Below are 20,192 nucleotides of genomic sequence, written 5' to 3' on the forward strand. Positions count from 1 at the left end.
AACGAGTGAAAGAATATCTTATAAGCAAACAAAATAAATTAGGCTCGACAGGGGGATTCCACGGAGGGGTTTCTCACCAATTTACTCTTCCTCTACAGCAATGCAATGTATTTAAATGCGAATTTGTACATAAATGCTACTGCACTCTACTAGTCAACTAAAAACGAAGAAAGGCTTAAATGTGCCAGCACATGTATTTACATTAAGCCAAATACGTCATTTCATGTAGCTGAATTAATTTAAGACAGAATGTAGTGAGCGATACGCCATTTTACAACGATGCACTTGAAAAAACGGCTTACACATGGTTGCCCTGCGCGGGCCAGAATTAAAACAAAATAAAGCATTAAAAAGAGACAGATAGTCTAAGTATACGAGAAAAATAATTATACTTTATCGGGAAATATGAAAAAATGACGCCCAGTTTAAATTTAGGTCACAGTTGGGAGGAAAAAGGGTCCCGGTCAGGTATTGGCTATGTCAGATGAAATGATCTTGGCAAAACGTTGTCATTCCCTAGCTGTTAAAAATTCTTCCGTGTAATCCGTTACATAAAAATGTACAGTACAATGTACAGTAAGTAAGCCTTATCTTGAAGTTGAGCAGTTGAGCATAGTACATTAATCAAAGCAACCATCTTTCAAGTTTGCGTTTGGGGGTAATGACCAATGACTGGCATTGAAGTGGTGAATAAAATGTGCTATCAAAGAGCATCATACTGAACAGCGGGAGAAAGAAACAAATTCTGCGCTCTTATATGACGACAGTGACATAAAACCCTCTTTAATAAAAGGAAACAGCGGGGGGGGGGGGGGGGGGGGGAGAGTTGTCGCCCACGGCACAGAACAACTTGTTTTCAAAACCAACCGCAATACATGAAAGAACAACGGTTGGATTCTAAAAATGACGTCAGTGAGCATCTTCGATTATCTTCAATTTTAAGAAATTAAAAGGGCGCCATTGTGTCTGTCAGAACACGTTACAGGGTGATTCACTTTTAACAGTAAAAGAAAAACATCGTACAACTCTATGCACAGTGTTCAAAACTATTCTTAAAGTCAACAGTTTGGAAGCCTGGGAATAACGCTGTTACGAGGTGGATTTTTGGATCCCAATCGGCAGTTATCGAAAGATGCTCAAACCAAAATTAATGTAGGGAGCATATTAATCTGGCAAAAGGTTTATTTAATCAAGCCCTGTTTGGTTCCATTTACAATCGATTGGTAATTACACAAATCAGTATCTCAAGCCACATCTCATCCGACTGTTCTCTCCGCTCCATGATTTTGATCTCTTGGTGAAATGTTTTAAATCCTGAGAAAACTTTTCATCAACCATCTTAAGGTAGGCTTGCGGTTCACAATACTCCTAAGAAAGAGAATCGTGATATTCAAAAACGATTCTAATTTGAATCATAACAAAAACTTAACGGGGAATTAAAAAGCATTGAACAGAGGAATTATCAACCTGATCATGAAATATTAACAATATATGTATTTTAACAGTCATTCAAAAACAACAATGGGTCATGAAGGAATGCTTGTTTCTACCACGAGCTTCTAATAGAGTTTATGGCAGGTGCTCAGCTGACACTGCATCATACGCTCTCAAAGAACACTCCGTATTCAACGACAGGCTGAATTTTTATGCTGACATTTTGCTACCTGAAAGCAAGACTAAATCCAAAAAAAAGTACTGGCTGAGGTAGTCAACCCATTGACATTTCAAGATGCTAAACACGGATATGATGAAGATCTATCGTGCGCATGTGCTGATAAGGCAAAATTGATGAAGGGGACCAATAGCTTCGTCAATATTGCACATAATTAAAATCTTGAAGCGATTGAATAATATTTCTAGGCTAGAGACGTCGTTAAGTATTTGAAGATATATAAACTGAAAAATCATAATTCAAAATGTATGGTAACAGGGAATCGAAAGATAATTGTGGGAGACAAGCACACCAAAGCTTGTCGAAAGAGCACACTGGGACTTTAACAGAAATGCCGCAATGAGCAAGTTTTGAGCTTGTTAACAAAACTTAATACCTATTGCTATGTACGAAATAGAAAGTGCTGTGAAACGGCATCTTATATTTTGAAAAAACAGAGCAAAGCTAGAATTAGATTGTAGGTACAATGCGTGCCAAAAGTCTTGGAACACTGACGTCAGTTTGCAAGGTCAAATTCAGCCATCCCCCTCTCCTCCAGAGAACAATGATGGTTTACTACAAAACGGGTAAGGGGCTAAGAAAGAACAATTTTGGGATTCTATTGTGATTTTTAAATAAACTATCAACATTGTTCTAGGGGGAAGGGGGCGGAAGTAGTATTTTTTTCCGAAAAGTAATGAAAGATATAAAATGCAACGTAAATTGCTTGGTGTTTCAAGTATTTTTGGCAGGCATTGAAGGTCTAAAGAGGTCGAGATAGAGTGTTTAATAGAGTCAATGTGATATCAAAGGACACCCAGTAACAAATTAAGCACCCCTTCAAACTGAACATGGTTGGCATGGTGAATTCCTTACCTTCTTTTCATTAAAGAAATCTCTATAGCCACCTTCCAAAATATACAGCTCAGGATAAAACAAGGTTGGATAACACGTCCTGTGTATGTCCCTGTCTTTGTTGCGCAAAAACCGGCACCTGAAAAGAGATTAAACAAAAATCAGTGACATAACCGGAAATTGTTATTACAGCTTTTGTTATTACGAATTCATGGCCTTTGCCATGAAAGGGGGCCTTTGCCCTCACTGCCCTAGAGGTAGATTTGTCACATGGTCGGAAATACCCAGTTCTTCAATTAGAAGGCAGCCAGCATGATAGTTAATAGTTAATGCTACCAAGAAGGCTTGTTTCTTGGAAAAAAGATAATTCTTATAAAATGCATAAGACCTTTGAGTAAGAATACAAAAACATTGCATAAGAAAAACGTTGAGCATAGGCTTGGGATTTGTGCTAAATCGAGCTACATTTAACAGGCAAATGCTTATCATCCCTTACAACAGGTTCGTCTCAACTGAGTCGGACCTTATATTGAAATATCAAAGCTTGTATATAGAATTTATATGCTGACATGATGCCAATAAAAAACCCATCTTATATTTGTATCACAGCTTCTTCAAAAGAAAGGTTGTCTCCTCGCAAAACGCACACGAGTTTCTCAGCATTGACAAACAACATCCAATCTATTATAAACAAAAACAAAAAGTATACTTACAGTGTTGGACCTCTCTTCGACGAGAATTCACAATGAAATATGATCGCAGTTCTTTTGCTTGGCTGAGACTTCAATTTCTGTAAAAACTGCTCTACCATCTCTTCCTTCGTGTAGATATTGATTGCAGTCTGCACAAAACAAAAAACCAGTAAAAAAACATGATATAATCAAACTTTTCAAAGGGCGGATTGAAAGACAACAGCACCCTTGAAAGACAATAGCAAATTCAAGTCTATCAGGTCATAAAACGGTAATCCCTATAAAAGAAAGGTAATGAAGAGAAGTCGGGATTATGTCAAAGTTAGCGACAGGGCAGGAACCTGTACCCTATTGCAACACTTGGATTGATCTAACATGCTATTGCTGCCACTTACTAGACGCAACATTTGGAAGTAATATGAATAGAGCCAACACTTTGATGAAATATTCATATTGTGCCTTGAATCAAAGAATTGTTGTTTTTTGTTATTGTACAACGCTCAACTCGAGAAAAGGGGGCGTGACAACTGCAAGAGATCACATTGGAGAGAAGTGATGTGAAGCTGTTCAGTTCATATGCCACAGTTGTTACTTTTCTATATGCTTTTCCATACCTAAATGATTCAAGAATTGGTGCAAAGAGAACAAACCTTGATATGACCACCTTTGAACTCATACGGATATCGGCAATCGACAATTATAGCTTCGTCTAAAATTCCGCTATACTCTCCATCCAAAACCTTGCATAGCTAAAATTGATTATTATGTATCAGAGTTTCTATGCAAGAGTTCGAAAAGTTTAGAGAAAAGGAGTCGAACTATAAAGTAAGTTGATTTGCTTCTCTTTACAATAATGGCATAGCGTTTATGCTATCCCCGAAAAACTAAAAAAATCAGGAAAATTGTCACATAGTTCCATAAAACACAACAAAAATCACATGGTGTTCATCTTACATGATGCAAGCCAAGCAGGAATAGATGCACCGTAAGATTGTTTTGAAAAAACCTAACAAAATTGAATAGCCCTTATCCTATACGTGACAAAAATCGAAATAATCGTAACATGATGTAGGTTGTGCAGATGGAAAACAAAAGTTCGTTTTGAAATAAAACATATCATGATCAAGCGATATTTGTGATGATTCAAGGCGCGGATTTAGACAAATCTTTTCAGACACATGCACAAACGCATTATACCGTTGCAGGTGAAATTGACTTGAGATCTGGATGCTGTCCCTTTTCAAGTAACGGCAAACAGCATGGCTGCAAAAGAATGAACAGGGAATCAAGGGAGTGTAAAACACGTTTTTATAATACAATTTAAGATAGGTCAGAATTTTAATAACTTTCTGGGCTTTTCGAACTCATCTTTGCTACTAAAATTATCTGCTTAAATAATTAAAGAAAAGTAACATAAAGAAAGGGATAGCAACATAAAACTCTGAATTGTATCATAACATTACATCATCTAAATGATAATAAATATCATTTAACAACACAGCCAGGCAGGAGTAAACAAATCCACTATCATATTTCTTTGCGTTCAAACATATGCTAACGATGTTCCAAATTTCTGACATCGGATGAAGATCTCTTAAAGCTTCTTACAAATTTTCTACCCACCTTCGATTTGTCACCGATTAAGTTTTTGTCATCACAACCTGGAGGAAATTGGATGATGCATATAAACATTGTCTCCAGATGTTTCAAAGCAAGATTTATACAGGATCATGTAAGAACAATTTTCTCTTTTCTAGTCTTATCATCGAGAAATAAAAAGTATATACTGGCACAAAAAGTTCAATGCTAGGCGTGGCAGGTAACATTCCAATGTCACTTTATATTCTCGTCATAGCTTATTTTGCCAAATGATTCTGGAATTCACTTATCGTTTTTGAAAAGGAAACAAAACGGATTCTCAACAGACATCTTTTTAAAATAGCACCTGCTTCAACTTCTATAAAATCTACAGTTGCAACTAGATAGCAGGCCAGACAATTTTAAAAATAGATAGGTTGTTGGGATATATGAATCAAATATTTTTATCTGTTTAAAGTTTAGGCTACGATTTGCAAAAAACAGTTTTTGAGACACTATTCAGTAATGACCAGGACTGAACGTATTGACAGTTTACGGGACAGCAAAAAATGCAGCAAGGACAAAATACACAACATGGGTAAAGCTTAAATACACGGATAAAGGTTTATCTTTATGCTAAAATACAAAATATAAACTCCATACCAAAAATGTCTTCTTTATGTTTGCTTGGACTTTCAACAGACAGCGATCGAGCTAGCCTTGGCATCGGGTGGTGCTGTAGAATGCAAAATATAAGAAAATTATCAACGAATTGATTTCCTAACCCTTGTAGACAAAAAATATCATAATTTCATGGTGTATACTAAGCAGGGTATGTAAATTAAGTAATTTTTGCATCATTTTGTTACAACTGACTATCAAAAAGTGTTTTTTATCAAATCGAAGCAAAATTTACTCAAAAAAACACCAATATTGGGGGGGGGGTGGTGTCGCACCTCTCGCACCCCCTTATAAATCCGTCCCTGATTCAAAGCTCCGCGTAGGGTAATCCCCACTCCATCGGGTAATCCCCACTCCACTGGGTAATTCCCACTCTACAACTTGACACAACAATAATCACAAACTTTTTGCAAACATACGCTTGTTGCATAGGATAACCAAAAAAGTAATGTAACGCTAATTTGAAGACAATTTTTCAGAAATCTAACAGTCCTGTATGCTTTTGACAGAGCATCCTTTGAAAGAGCCTACGTTTCTAATATAAGGCAGTGCTCTTGTTTTACGTCTTCACAGCATGGAATGGCAGAAAACTAATAGAGTACCGAAGTGATGACGTTACAAAAATTTGTTTTTATTGTTTTTAGAATGTTTCATTTTTGATCCCATAACCTGAAAGAGCATCAGGAAATATCTCTAACTATGCATAATCAGTACAATGTGTTACAAATTGGAGGAGATATGGCCACATGATCAGAGGCTCTTGCCCCACCAAATCTCTGTAATTTCGTCTTGGTAACAGTAATCAGTTAGCAAACCTGAAGTCTTTCATTAGCCATATCTCGCCCAATTTTGAATGTATCTAACTGATTTTGCATATTGAGAAGTTTTTTATGCCATTCCTTCAGATTATGTGGTCGAAATCAAAAAATTCCAAAAATTGATTTTTGATGACGTCACATTCGGTACTCTATATCTGAGTTTTAAAGTGATGACGTCACAAAAATCTGCTTTTAGAACTTTTGAATTCGGGTCTCGTAGCCTGAAAGAACATAAAGAAATACCTCTAAATGTGCAAAATCAGTCAAATGTGTGACGAATTGGCGGCCGATATATGGCCACATGTGTCTTGGCTCTTTCCCCTTCAATCATCTGATTTTGTTTGTTTTTGTTCATAACTATATGAACAGAGCCAAAATAACAGTGATTCGTTAGCAAACTTCAAATCTTTCATTGGCAATATCTCAACCGATTTTAGACATATTTGACTAATTTGGCATATTTGAAATTATTTCATGGTGATCTTTTATGTTATGTGGCAAAAATTCAAAGATTCTAAAAATTGGTTTTTGGTGACGTCACACTTTAGAACACTATTAAGGATTAATTCTGCTTAGAAAGTTGATTCAAACCACAGTTCTATGACATGTAGCCATGCAAGTATTAATATCAAATTTGTTTATTTTCAATATTGAATAGTGCAGAATGTACCACTTTGGTCTAATAAGGAATCTTATCAGTGCCCTGGTTTAGGAACCGACAGAGGTTTTGAAGGAAGAGGATGATTCTCGCTTTTCCGGTAAAGAGTCCCAGCAAAAAGAAGAATAAACGCGAATAAGACTGTTAAAAGGATGAGTAAATGAAGGTAAAAGGGAAGAAATGTGAGGCTAAAAGGAAGAAAAACAAGGTGAAGGTGAACAAAAAATACAAAGAAGAGGAACATTAAAGGAGCAAGGAAGAATATTGAAAGGATGATGGGAGATCCTGGCAAAGAAGAACCAGGAGAAGGCTAATCAGAGAAGGGAGATGAAGAAATAGGCATTGAAGTGAATGATTAAGTGAAAGATTTTGAAAGTGAAAAAGGAAAAAACGAAATGAAATCTAAAGACAAAAGAAAGAAGAGGGAAATGTCAGCAAAATAGAAAATAAAAGAGTTAGGACGAGAGGGTGTGCTAGCATAGGAATAACAAAAATATAAAAGTATTGCCATTGGAATAAATATTACCTGCGAAAATAAAGGTTTCTTCAATTGCTCATCTGCATTGTACAGAGACTGACTCCGAATCCTGCAAAGGAGAGCAGTAAAAGTGGAATCTAGGCAACACTAAGTATCATAAGATAAGTGCAATAATATTGCGTGTGTGGAAAGAGAAACACAAGCTCTAGTAAAAGTTTTTCTTCATTTTTTTTGAGTTTGTCTCCGAATTAGAAGAACAATAGGCAAATACAGGGGTGCTATTGCGGGTACCTCGGCACCTCGACACATCCAGTGACAAAAAGAAAACTCATCTGGCATTCCAATATTTGAGAGACAATGCTTCTTTGACAAATTGATTATTTTACTGAAAAAATTGAGCAAAAAATACTAATGATATCGGAAAGTTGGGTTCTTACGGATACCAACCACACTTAAAATGCAATGTTACAGTCACTAAGGTCTAAAGCAAGTAGACATACCCACAATATGGGACGATCCAAGGCCTCAATTTCGATTGGAGTCACAATAACGATTGGAGTCGTAAAATATAAAAATATTGGTCTTAAACAGTGGCCTGACCATTGGATTAAGCGTTAAACTCGGAGTTACGACTTAGAAGCGCACTGTTCTATACATCAAAGCGTATATAGGGGTCACAAATTTTTTTTATTAAACCTCTGGTCGTATTTATACTTTGATAAACTCCCTAAAAAGCAAGAATCTAATTCAACTCACTTCGTTCTTTTGCTGGAAATCGGACTAAAGTCCATTTGAGATTCAGGGCGCTAGAAAAATGAACAACAGTTAAAAAATACTACATTTACTAAGAGCCTATGACACTCATTCTAGGAAAAGCAGGTATTAATCGGATGGTACTCAGTGGTAAGGGCTTCAAGTAAAAAGAGCCGATTGCATTTTAGGCCTATATGAGTAACCTTACAACTACCATAAAGAAGGGAGCTCGATCAAGCTGGTAAGATGGACACTGTTTTTGCTACATTTTACAGCGAATGAAAGCAAATTTTATTTCGGGACCTAATTAAATACTTATGATGTGGTATATTATTATCTGTGCAACCACAAAAAAATTACTGTTCTCTGGTCTGTCACAAAGTGTTCAATGCCGTGAAGTCAGAGCACGAATTCATTTGTATAACAGGAAGGTTATAAGTGGCAACTGTATTCGGTCTTCGGGCAGATTTAGCGCAAAACTCAGAGTTGCAGCTTAGAACCATTCTGTTCTACACATCAAAGCAAATATAACCACGAATGTGGATCAGAAATCAACAAAGCAGTCGTTATAGTTGTTTAGTGTTGAAAGGTAATCAAGAAAGATAGAAACCAAAATGGAATCAAGCAATACCTTTACGGAGAAAGAAACTGATCGCTTTTGAATCCTTCGAATAAGTTGGCTGGGTCGTTTGAAATGGTCATCAACAGGTTTCTAAATGAGTATAATTTCAAACCGTCATTGCACTGACATTGCAAAACACTCTTTAGATCAAAATAAAAATTAACAATTCTCTATTTACATTAATTTGATCTATCTAACATCACAATTTTGAAGAAACCAATATATATCAAGAAAATTTAGTGATATTTACGATTCTTATCGAATGCCCCTAGATTTTACAACTTAGATTCAGTTTCTTCATTACCATACAAGTTTTTGAAGTCGATGGCAGCTATCATGGATTCGACGGTTGTTTTGGGGGTGGGAAAATGGGACAACAGAACCTTTCATCAACTTCTAGATCTGTTTCCATACAGAGATTAATTCCCTACAGACCCTATTTTTTATATTAATTTCCCTATAGACTCTATTGTAGATTAAGATTTCCCTAAGGAGCCTATTTTAACAACAGCTTTTTGTTTTTGAAGTCATAACAATGTTATAAATTAATCAAGATAAGTTTTTATATCAAAAATGAGAGTTCAATAAGAGATCGTGCACCTTCTTCTTTTGTAGGAATAACAGGAAAACTTGCCTTTATTTTGATTGCTCTTTCAGAAAAATTTTCGATTTGTGCATTAAAAGCAGTGAAATCAAAAGCAGTAAAACTTGACCTTTTGGATGGGAATAAAATCAAGCCTAAAGTTGACTGAGTTTTCAATTGATTCGATGAGTAATGTTAATTACAAATTTACAATCTGACCAGAATAAGCACACGAATGAACAAATTCTGTTTAATCACAAATGCCTTGAACTGTCAAAAATTTAAATAAACAAAGTAATCAATTTGACTTACATTTTCAGGAATGACATTCTGTGTTAAAGGGAAAACATTCTCCTTGTCTTCCTGAGACACTTTTCTGGTCTGTTAACAAGAACAGATTGAAGAATTTATAACAACATTAACGGGCAAGGCACGATAACCCATCATGATAAGAATATGTCTCGGGCAGAGCATGATACACCCACCACCCACCCCCCCCCCCCCCCCCCCGACCATGCGACTGAATGGCAGCAGGTGCACAAGGTTCCGTTCTGCAGGAAATTTATCAATGATTGTCTAGCTGACTTCGGAGGAAGTGTTTCAGCAAATCAGTTTTCTAACAATTAAAGACAACCGCTCATTACAGATGAGGAAAGAATATAACGATCGAATTAGACAGTTCGTCGTTGTTTCCTGTGATTACAAAATTCGCTTCTATTATTTGCTTCTCATCAACAGCCATTTTTTGATCAAATTGACCTACCTTTCTTGACTCATTTTCCTTGTTCAAGATCTTGCCACTAATCAAATTGGACATCCCTTTAGGTATACTACCATCATTTGAGTTCTCATCGTCCTCAATGAAGTCAAAACCATCAGAACTCGCAGGCGATGTTGATCTTCCAACTATATTTACACAATATGTATCTATCGAGTCCTACAAGAGAAATGAGAAGCCTTATTTCTAATTTAATTTAATTTCATTCATTTACTACAAAAGAAGAGCACAGTAATGTACACGACCCAAGAAAAAGTATGTATTTATTAATCTAGCATGGGTCGTTAACAAAAGATATAATTAAAAACATAACGGTAATTTGCAGTAACAGAAACAATGTTGGTTAATCTAATCGTATTAAAGATAAAAAAATGAAGTTAAAAATGGTTTTGAAAAAAAGCAAACATTTTAAAACATACTGACACATAAAACAAAATGTGAGAATGATAATCAAAACTTTTCCTTCGTTATTCTGACGTCTTATACGCTGACGAGTGTCAGACGAATTGTTTTATAGGTTTTAAAATGTTTACATTTTTGAAAATCATTTTTTGATTTTTAAAAGTTTGATAATAAACCTTTATTCTTAAAGTCAAACTCATGCGAATGTAAATATCCATGACACTGCAAAATTTCCACATTAAAGCATAGAGTTGGAATCACGTGCATTGTTCTATCAGGCCTACTACCATTTCTTATCATTGGCAAAAGAATCATACAATTGATACCGAAATACGTCACAAGTTGAAAACGTTGGTCTACTGTGGGCCGAAAAAACAATAAAATGAAGAGACCGACCAAGAGACTGAGAAATAAAGAGATTTGAGCTGCTAAATTAATGGCATTGTAAAGAAAAATAGTAATAAGATACAAAAGATGTATTCGTTGTGTAATTTTAGTGAGCCCAAAGAATGGAGCAAAAGAATCTGCGATTAAATCCTGGGGACAGCATTATGATAAATCAGAATCTCTGATGTTCATAAGACTGAGAACTCATGTCACTTTCTAGTTATGTTCATATCTAAATACAGAGTTATTGTGCAATAACTATCCTCTATAACTTTGCTGAATCTATAAGAAGAACAAGAAAAATTTTATGGATGTGACTGAGTTGAAATATTAACGAAAACAGTTCCCATTCTATCAATTATATTTATGACTTTTCTCTACCTTTGATCCAACGGCCTGGTATTTTAATTCAGAACAGTATAATCACACTTACAAGCACAGGGGGTGCAGAGATTGATCTGTTGTGAGTGGAGTCATCAATATCAGGCATAAGGGTTAGCTCGTCAGGCAAACCAACTGCATCCAATTCTAAAGCAATCTCTTTATCATCCTGGCAATGTTTGTCTGCCTTCTTAACTGGTGAAAACTCCTCTTCGTTCAGTTTGAAAGCAAGTGGCTGTGCAAATGAAGAGGTTGCCTTGAAGGAGCAGAGAGAGTATCCTTTTTAGTTACATTGCAACTCAATTAAAATTCTTTATTACGTACTAGCTTTTCTAGTATTAATTTCATTCTATAGATTTATTGAGTGATGATGTAACAAAAATAAATTTTCGAATTTCTAAATGTTGACCATAAAGCCTTTCAAAGCATTTGGATATCAATCAGGCTTGGAGGTAGCTACGTGAGCAAGGGATCTTTCCTGTGAATAATGTGATTTGATTTTCGTTCAGAAATTTTTGGACCAGGCCATTTTGGTAACTTCAGATCTTTCACAGGTCATACCACAGCCAATCTCTAATATGTAAAATGATTTGCACAGCTGTGGCTCTTCAGATATATGGTCCAAATTTAAAACTTATCTTGAAATTATACAAATAGTCTAGGAAAGCAATAATGTATCAAAATGCAGTGCAGATGTGTCCCTGTTTATCTAAGTGACAAAAACTACAAACAACTTTTTAATCCAATGGAAATCCATTGGTAGCTATGGTAATAGAATTAACACTTTATTCATATCATTTGTGCTTCAAGAAAAGTAATATTAAGCAGTAAGAAAATAAGAAAAGCTTCTTTACCTGCATCGAATTTGACCTCTGGAGAGTGGCCCGCCTAAAATTATGCAAATATTCAAGCAAGATTGTAAATCACGGCTCTCTCTGTGATTATATTAATCAATGATTCAAATATCATCAATTTGATTAGAAATTGGGTGGGTACATCATTTTAGAAATTGCAAAAATAAAGTGTTTGACCATTTGCAAAATATCGCTTCCCTAAGGTAATTTTATGATGAAATTTGCATACCACATCGAATAAAAAACCCATGGACTAAACAAATGGAAGCAAATCTCCGAACGGCCTAGAGTATCGATAAGCTTTTGTGAGGAACGATCCAAAAAGACCATCAGTGAAGTTGAATACAAAATGATGAACTAAGCTCAAGATATCAGCAAAATATATTTTGTAAAGATAAATTGACTTGCCTCCTCAGTGAAAATTCTGAAGTAGATGATCTTTTTGATCTTGCCCTGAAAAATATGACATAAAAACCCTTGGCAAATTATAATTATAACAAAACTTTTCATCACTTTTTTTTCATTTAATACATACATAGAAATTGGAACTTATTCACTTGAAAGAAATGGGGGGTGCGTAAATATGGCATTACAGTCCTAGTAATATTAGGCATGCTTTTACACACGGACACCTCCATATACACCTAAAACGCAGGCATAATTCTTATCAAACCTGCAACACCAAGTTTTGAATGACTATTCTATTTTCTCTTTTTCTTTTTAACTTGTTTTTTAACTTTCCCTAAATGAATTTTTTAATGTCCTTAATGTGCATTATCCTGGTGGCATTTTCGGGGGCATATTCGCTCTTTGAAAAGCATGTATCATTTTTGTCAAATAATTTTGTTTTCAAGAAACATCTTCCAAAACTCTGTAAAAAATTCAGTGGTTTATAAAAAACCAGTGGTTTATTCAAACAGCTATACATCAGACAAGCATTTTCACAAGTATATATTATATTGAAAAGATTATCATTGTCTTTCTATTTTGACAGATGGACTACTAGACATTATCTTTGGTATTTGCTATTGCATTGTGTTTTGCTGCTGTGAAACATTCAAAAGTGTTATCTTGATGGAATGAACTGTGACACCAAGGGATATGGGTATTATAACCACTTTGATCTCACTAGAATTTATGTCAGTAATGGATAAAATACATACTGAAAACAACAGAGATCATCCCAACTCATAGGTATCCTTAAGAAATGCAAGCTGATAAATGTGGTTGTAAAATTGTATTCAGAAAATTTAAATGGATAACAGAGCAAAATTTTCAAAAATGCCTTTCGAACAATGGCTGGCAAACAAGAGAAATTATAAAATAATTTGATGTCAAGCTATTAGATAAACTTTTAGTGGATTTGCTTTGAAATTATGAAATTCTAGAAAGCATCTAAAACTTCTTAGGAAGACCTTTGGTATACTCCTACCCCCTTGGAAAAAAGTTTTAAAACAGATAGGACTTTGCCCATTATTCAACAGAATTATGTTACCTTATGTCACACAAAGTTGGAGAGTCAATTACATCATTGCTGAAGTCCATACAAATTCCTGTAAAATATAACAATGCATCATAAATATCTATATTAACTTCTTATTCAACAGAAAAAATTTAAAAAAAAAATTGACTGGACAGATGTTTGATAAAAGAGGCAGAGTGAATCTAAAAAGGTATGAGAGTATAGATAGAAAGACTTTTGGAAATCAAGAAATTTCAATTCAGTTTGAGACATCTTTGTTTTACATGCTTTGTCTGTGTGCCCAAGTTCATCCTAACTTTGGATGGCAAAAAACAACCAAGCAAACTATTCTTCATCAATATAGCATTCAATTATTCATTTCTATCATTTTATTTTTCTACTAGCTGATCCAGAATTATAAAGATGGAACAGAGATCCATTTGTCTTTAATTTGCATTTTTTTTGTATTTTGCTACCTTGCTTTTATTTCCTATTCTGTTGTGACATTTTAATCTGCATTGAAGTTGTTGGTGTGATGATAATCTTGCTTCAAAAGAGAATTCCAGATTCCTGGTTGAGCCGTGATGGTCAGATAAAAGTACAAATACAGGAAAACTGTGAATATGATGAGGCAAATTCTACCAGATTTGAAATTGGGGACATATTTTGCACAGAATAAGACATTGTTATCGTTGTGTGTCAGTTCTCCTTTAAATGCTGGCATAGAGCAAATATGCTAATGAGCAGCTTGTTAATACCAAGTAGAACATTAATAAAAAGAAGTTTCAATCCATCTTAAAGAGCCCAAAATCCAATTGGACATTACAAACAAAAACTTACCTGACTCTGTAGAATCTGCTTTTGAAAGTGACTTTATTGGGGTTGGAGTATTTTGAATGTCTGTAAGCGATAACCTTCTCCGTGGGGTTGATGAATAACTAGAAAACATGACCATTAAATGCAATTCATAAAGCAAAGATAGAAACAAAAACCCATTTAATTAGACTTAGAAAAGTTGATAGCATTAATACTTGCAATTGGCTTTCAGAGACCTGTCAAGAATTAGGGTGGCCTATACAAGGATTGAATCCATGCAACTTATGCCTTAGATATCTGTTGTATATGAAGAATCTCCCATTGTATTTTGATTGTAGTATTTGTAGTATTTTTATTTATATTGGCTTATATCTGGCCTCAGTTTTACCTGGCCAGGCTGGAAAACTTGCATATGCTCGCAGCAACGCTAGACTTCTTGTGCTCGCACCTCTAGTGACCCAAAATATCAAGAAATTCATATATCATACTATAGTAATGTATATATGGGCATCATTGCTAGCAGCTCAAATGATTCTGCTTGCAGGTCGCAACTGATAATGTGCCGTTGGTCGCATTGACGCGTCCGCAAAATCATACATGTTTTTCAACTTGGTTACCTGGATTCCCACCCTAGGGCCTATACTTGTTCCAGTATGGACCCTGATAGTATATACTTACAGATATTTTGAAATAAATTGAAGAAGAAAAACTAGATTTATCAACATCAAAAAATAGAGGTTGTAAAAATGGATCAGATGCTGTGCTCTTGTCCTGTCAGTTAAATTTGCATCTCAACATATTTGCAAAATGCTAAGGTTTTTCTTGCTCTTTTGTGACAAAGATTGAATTATTCTTCCAGTTTTTGCATGCAATTTTGGTTCTTTTTTATTATACAGCTATCGTTGTCAAATTAAGTAGGTTGGTGCCTGATCTGTGTCATCAAACGAAGTAATTTTGGGTCACACATGAAACTGAAACTGAAAAGGGAAAAAACCTAAGGTAGTGAGAAAATATTTAAAAGCTGATATGTTGACTGAGCTGTTAGGAGTGAAATTATTCATTTTCAAAAACACCTTGTATATTTTTCACATTTACATAGTAAGTTGCAGACATTTTTCCTTTGTATTCACTGAATGTAGAGGACAGAACTTAACTTACCTTTTACAACTTTGCTTGAAATTTATGGCAAGTTCTGTCATCGGAGATATAGCAGGCTGTCCATCATTTGCGATGCTTGGCTCATTCTTCCACTGAGATGACAAAGAAATGTGAAGACCTTTCGGTTTGGCCTTCCTTTCTTGTGCCATGCTGCCTAGGATTCCAACTGAAAACTGTTAATGGAGGGTCTTCCTTGGATCCAGGCAATAATCAAAGCCCTTTAAATGGGTATCAAATGAAGGTTTTCAAATATTCGGTTATTGTAAACTTTGCAAGCCTTCTCAGACAGCCTAAAAGTCGAAACAAACAATTATCTACAAATGCCTTCTTGTTTTTCCCGCCGTTCCATTCAGCATCGGTTATGCCGCCATCTTTCAAACCGTCGAACCAATCAGCGAGCCGCGCACATCACGCAGCACTTCTGCGTCTCAAGGGACTTTTAAGTGCTGTGGGGCATTTGTTCTTTGGCCCACAAAAAATCTTGCCGAGAGTATATACCGTAATTACTCTAATATTCCCGCTGCGGGATTAGCGTTTCAACCTAACGAAAAAGGCGGGATTATTCGAGAGGCGGGTATATTGGAGAGGCGGGATTATTTTTTCAATGCCTTGAAGCAAAGTTTGAGAATACCGTTTCAACAAAAAAGTCTCTTAAACATGATTGTGGCAAATCAGAGAAAAAAATATGCAATTTTAACACATATGGGGGCTTAAAATTAAATGGGGGGTGGGATATTTATTTTCACAGACAAGACAGAGCAGATATTGTGCTTTATAGACAGTAGTACGGAGTCAAAGAATCAAAGGTCTTTTTATGCTGCGAGACTCGGATGTTTGATAAACTTGCAAAATAAGACAGCTCTCTGCCCTCTCCCGTCTATGACATTATCATGTGATTTAGCCCATTCATTCCAAGCATAAGTTTCAATCCTTGATTTTCAACCCATACAAAGTGTGTAAAGAATAGCAAATGCCAATGAAAAGTTTCATTCCCGCATGCGGGATTATTGGGAAGGCGGGATTATTCTTACAATCTATGATATACAAGCGGGATTATTAGAGAGACGGGAATAAAAGAGAAGCGGGAATATTAGAGTAAATACGGTATTTCATCTCAAAACTGCGCGTTTTCATTTGAAAATTTTAAATATATTTCAAGTAGGTTACAGTACAATAAGATTTCGCTGTTTTTAAGTGGAGCTTTGTTTAGACAAGTGACTACCATTTTAGGGAGGTCAAAGGGGGCCACGGTTCCATGTCCGCGCCTACGTTAGAAGTAAAGAAAAAGACATACAACTTTGTACTTCATGCATTTTATACTTAAATTTTCTACAGGAAAAGTATGAAACCTTGTATCGAGGCTGCTATACTCTCATCGACAGGGGCGGCGTTAAGAAATTCAAAGTGAGGGGGCTCGAGTTGATAGCATTATTAGACTAAAAAATCAACTTTTGAAAAACACACTGTAATGCTTCACAATATTGTATGCCTATAATTTCATTGAGCACTTGTTATGCTAGCAGCAGTACACTGAAAGGGCGGCGAGAGATTGCCGGGGGCCTTAGATATACCCAAAGTGGAGGTTTTTTGCGAGCGAAGCGAGCAGAGAATTTCTGCAACCACGCCCTCTAGACTGGCTTGAAATACATTTCAGAATATTCCTTTGAAATTAGGCAGTACTGTAAAGGGATTTATCGCAGTATTCTTTTCTTCTATTTCTATTTTTTTCTATTCTTTTTATTCTCTTAAAAACACTTTTTTGCAAAAAATGGGGGAGGGGGGCTGAAGCCCTGCATCTTGTGCCACCCATGATCGAAAAGTAGTGAATGCAATATCTAATAAAAATATGTAGCAAAGATTAATCATAAATAAAGATGATATGATATTGCATTGCAAAGTGTGAAAGCACAAGGATAATAACAAAAGCAGCACAAGGAAAGGATTGATTGGTGGAATTAGGGTTTATAGCCGTGTAATAAAGTATCCATAAATATACTAAAATGCGTGCGATACAATATGATGAATTTAAATAACGATCAATGTAAGTAAATTGTAACAGGAAATTTTTTTTCAAAATAATTAACTAAATGTAATAAAGTACTTGGCAAACTTTGAAGAATTATTTTTGTTTGTATCTTGTTGTCAAATTTTTTCAAACGTAGGCTAGTATCTTAATATCAAAACAATTAAATAATTGCCAAAAGCGATTGCAACATATTTTTATGAAATAGATTTTCTACTTTAGTTCTGTGTTTTTTTGGCGAATATAAGGTGTTGATTTGTTTCTTTAGTTTTTGCAGTCAGTAAGTTCTGCTCAAATGACATTTTTTAGCCTTTAGGTTAGTTTTCCCTAAAGCATTTTCAAAAAAGAAATTTTCTATAGCCATTAAGCCTGACTTTGTATGACAGGGCATGGTGTCCATTTTAGACCATAAACCCATGGGTCCAATGAACCATCTGCGTGGACCAAAAAAGTGTCATAACCAGGGTTGTGGGGTTTACACCCTAATCATATAATGATCTACTTAAACCGGTTTGAAAGTCTGTTATGGTAATTTAAATAGATGTTCCGAATTACATGCCATAGAAGTTAGAGTGACAAAATGTATTGCGAAGGTTTCTATCAGCAACTAAATAATTTCAGTTAAATTTTTTTAATCAGGTAAAATCGTAGATGACACCCACTCCTGCCAACAAGGCCTGCCTTGCGACGGCCCTCCGAAATAGTGCACTGTTTTTTACCAGGTTGAAGCTTTTACCATATTTCAAACACGGACTCAAATTTAAAACTTAAGGACTCGATACCAATTGCTTTTTTTGTCTTTGTCCCGAAAAAGTAGTCTGTTTAATAATTCGAACTTAAAAATTCCCAAAACTCATCAATACACAAATTGCTTATCATTGAACCTTGAAAAAGTTGGCCACGTGGTAGCCTATAGATTACATCCTAGTCTTGGATGCACATAGCAACGTGTGTGATCCATCATGGCGGCAATAAATTTGTCACTTGACAGGTTAAAGTAATCTATAACGTGTAACTGCTACATGAATTGATAAGAGTAGAAATGCTAACGGTTGTTCCTCTCCTTCCATTCTAGTTAATACTTAATTCTCCATTCTTCTTGCGAAAAAGATGAAAATAAAATTGAATGAACTTGCTAATAGCCAATGAAACATTTGCTCTAATGGGCCCTTTGCTTGTCCCAGCAGTGTATGTAAAATAAAGAGGGATGCTTCTTCTGTGACTTATGAAACTCATGTCGGCAAATAAAGGAAATCTCACTCACTTTGTTTTTGTTGGCAAACGAGGCCTGAACACCTCCCTAGAGCGCAATTGCTAGCAATTCCACTGCTTGCACCCAATTGATTTGAAATAAAATAAGAACATCCAGCCTGAATTTCAATCTACTGGTTCTCGTCGAAAAAGAGAATATGAGCCCATATGTTATCGCAAAATTATTCGTGGAAGGTTCCTCCTATGGTATCAAAACGTGAGACTTTTCCTAGTACCAGGACTAGGGAAGCGAAAAAAGCATTAGGTATTGACTCAAGGTCATGTTTTTCGAAACTGAATCATTGCTTAATGCCATAACAGAACAATCCTTTTTCCCCATTCCCAGCTATTGAACAAGAAAAATCCTCAGGTTCACCTACAATGATTGGCATCATAAATTTTTCCTATTCCAGTACTGTTGGCTGTTCGTTGATTTGGTTATTAAGAACAGGCAACAAACAAACAAAGGTACCGAAACAGGAAAATTTGTAGCCTGAAAGATCAGTAGTTTATCAGGCATGTCGGACCCAAAAGGGGGGGGGGCTGGGTGGGCTGTAGCCCCTACTTTTCCGCTTAAGTATGATTTCAAGGTTGTGGCATTAAAAGATAATGGTGGCATACTACGAAAGGAGCACCCCTACTTTTCTAGAGCCCCCCACTTTAAAATGTGCTCCGGGCTCCCCGACTATTACAACAAGCCCAAGTCTAGAGATTGTACAACAGTCAACACCAATTAGAGAAAAACTACACTCTAACGATTTTGTAACGATTAAGAACTGTGACGATTATGAGCGTCCAGTACTAATTTTCCAAAACTTAGAGATATACCATGCCATGAAAGATATATTCTTAATGACAAAATTCTTACATTCTAACATTTTAAAGGAATCGATGATTCTTTAACATCAGTCACACAAGCTTCCATGTTATGATTTATATTTGTGAACGTAACAGCTTTTTTCGTAACAGGGCTGCTTTGCAAGAGCAGATATCGAAAGTGATCTGATCAACCCCCCTCCCAAAAAAATTTTCAACGGATTTCGAGTGATTAGTAAATCGACCTCTTAAAAAACTGGGGTGGAAATATTTATCGTCTAACGTACATTTTGTAAATTGAATCTTCTTTATGTTAGAACTGTAGCATTTTAACGTTCATCTTTGATACATTTGATATATTTCAAAAAGAAATTCAATTTGAAAAAGCTTATGGATTCAAAGGGTTCAAGATCAATGCTAAACATTGCTTTTTAATTGCTAAAAACTGCTTTCTACTTATGCCATGCCACTTTTAATTAATTCCTGTGTCCAGAA

General features: G+C 35.6%; 1 protein-coding gene across 2 annotated transcripts; it reads right to left on the reverse strand.

Annotated features, from left to right (window-relative positions):
• Window positions 1-40: 40 nt before the first annotated feature.
• LOC135695928 (M-phase inducer phosphatase 1-B) lies at window positions 41-16,016 on the reverse strand. 2 transcript variants are annotated; one of them, XM_065215155.2, is made up of 18 exons: window positions 15,608-16,016; window positions 14,474-14,571; window positions 13,667-13,724; window positions 12,580-12,624; window positions 12,172-12,205; window positions 11,370-11,552; window positions 10,133-10,306; window positions 9,682-9,750; window positions 8,796-8,876; window positions 8,168-8,217; window positions 7,460-7,520; window positions 5,440-5,512; window positions 4,822-4,859; window positions 4,396-4,461; window positions 3,849-3,947; window positions 3,220-3,347; window positions 2,528-2,645; window positions 41-1,368 (listed from the first exon to the last, which is right to left on the reverse strand). In XM_065215155.2, exons 1-18 carry the CDS (start codon window positions 15,754-15,756, stop codon window positions 1,237-1,239), a joined length of 1,656 nt encoding a protein of 551 aa, XP_065071227.2. In that variant the 5' UTR covers window positions 15,757-16,016; the 3' UTR covers window positions 41-1,236. The 2 variants fall into 2 exon arrangements, with proteins under 2 accessions (XP_065071227.2, XP_065071226.2); XM_065215154.2 differs by having other exon boundaries at window positions 11,370-11,573; window positions 15,608-16,014.
• Between the last annotated feature and the right edge of the window lie 4,176 nt (window positions 16,017-20,192).

The sequence above is a fragment of the Rhopilema esculentum genome, chromosome 14, assembly GCF_057945365.1.
Source record: "Rhopilema esculentum isolate cy_ngs chromosome 14, ASM5794536v1, whole genome shotgun sequence".
Lineage (NCBI taxonomy): Eukaryota > Metazoa > Cnidaria > Scyphozoa > Rhizostomeae > Rhizostomatidae > Rhopilema > Rhopilema esculentum.

Bases quoted from the DNA above. Each gene is read 5' to 3' on its own strand.
- LOC135695928 (XM_065215154.2), bottom strand. From the start codon at position 15,756: ATGGCACAAGAAAGGAAGGCCAAACCGAAAGGTCTTCACATTTCTTTG. The intron at 14,572-15,607 runs GTAAGTTAAGTT...CATGTTTTCTAG, and splicing joins TTCAAGCAAAGTTGTAAAAG to TTATTCATCAACCCCACGGA. The intron at 4,860-5,439 runs GTATGGAGTTTA...AATTTCCTCCAG, and splicing joins ACATAAAGAAGACATTTTTG to GTTGTGATGACAAAAACTTA.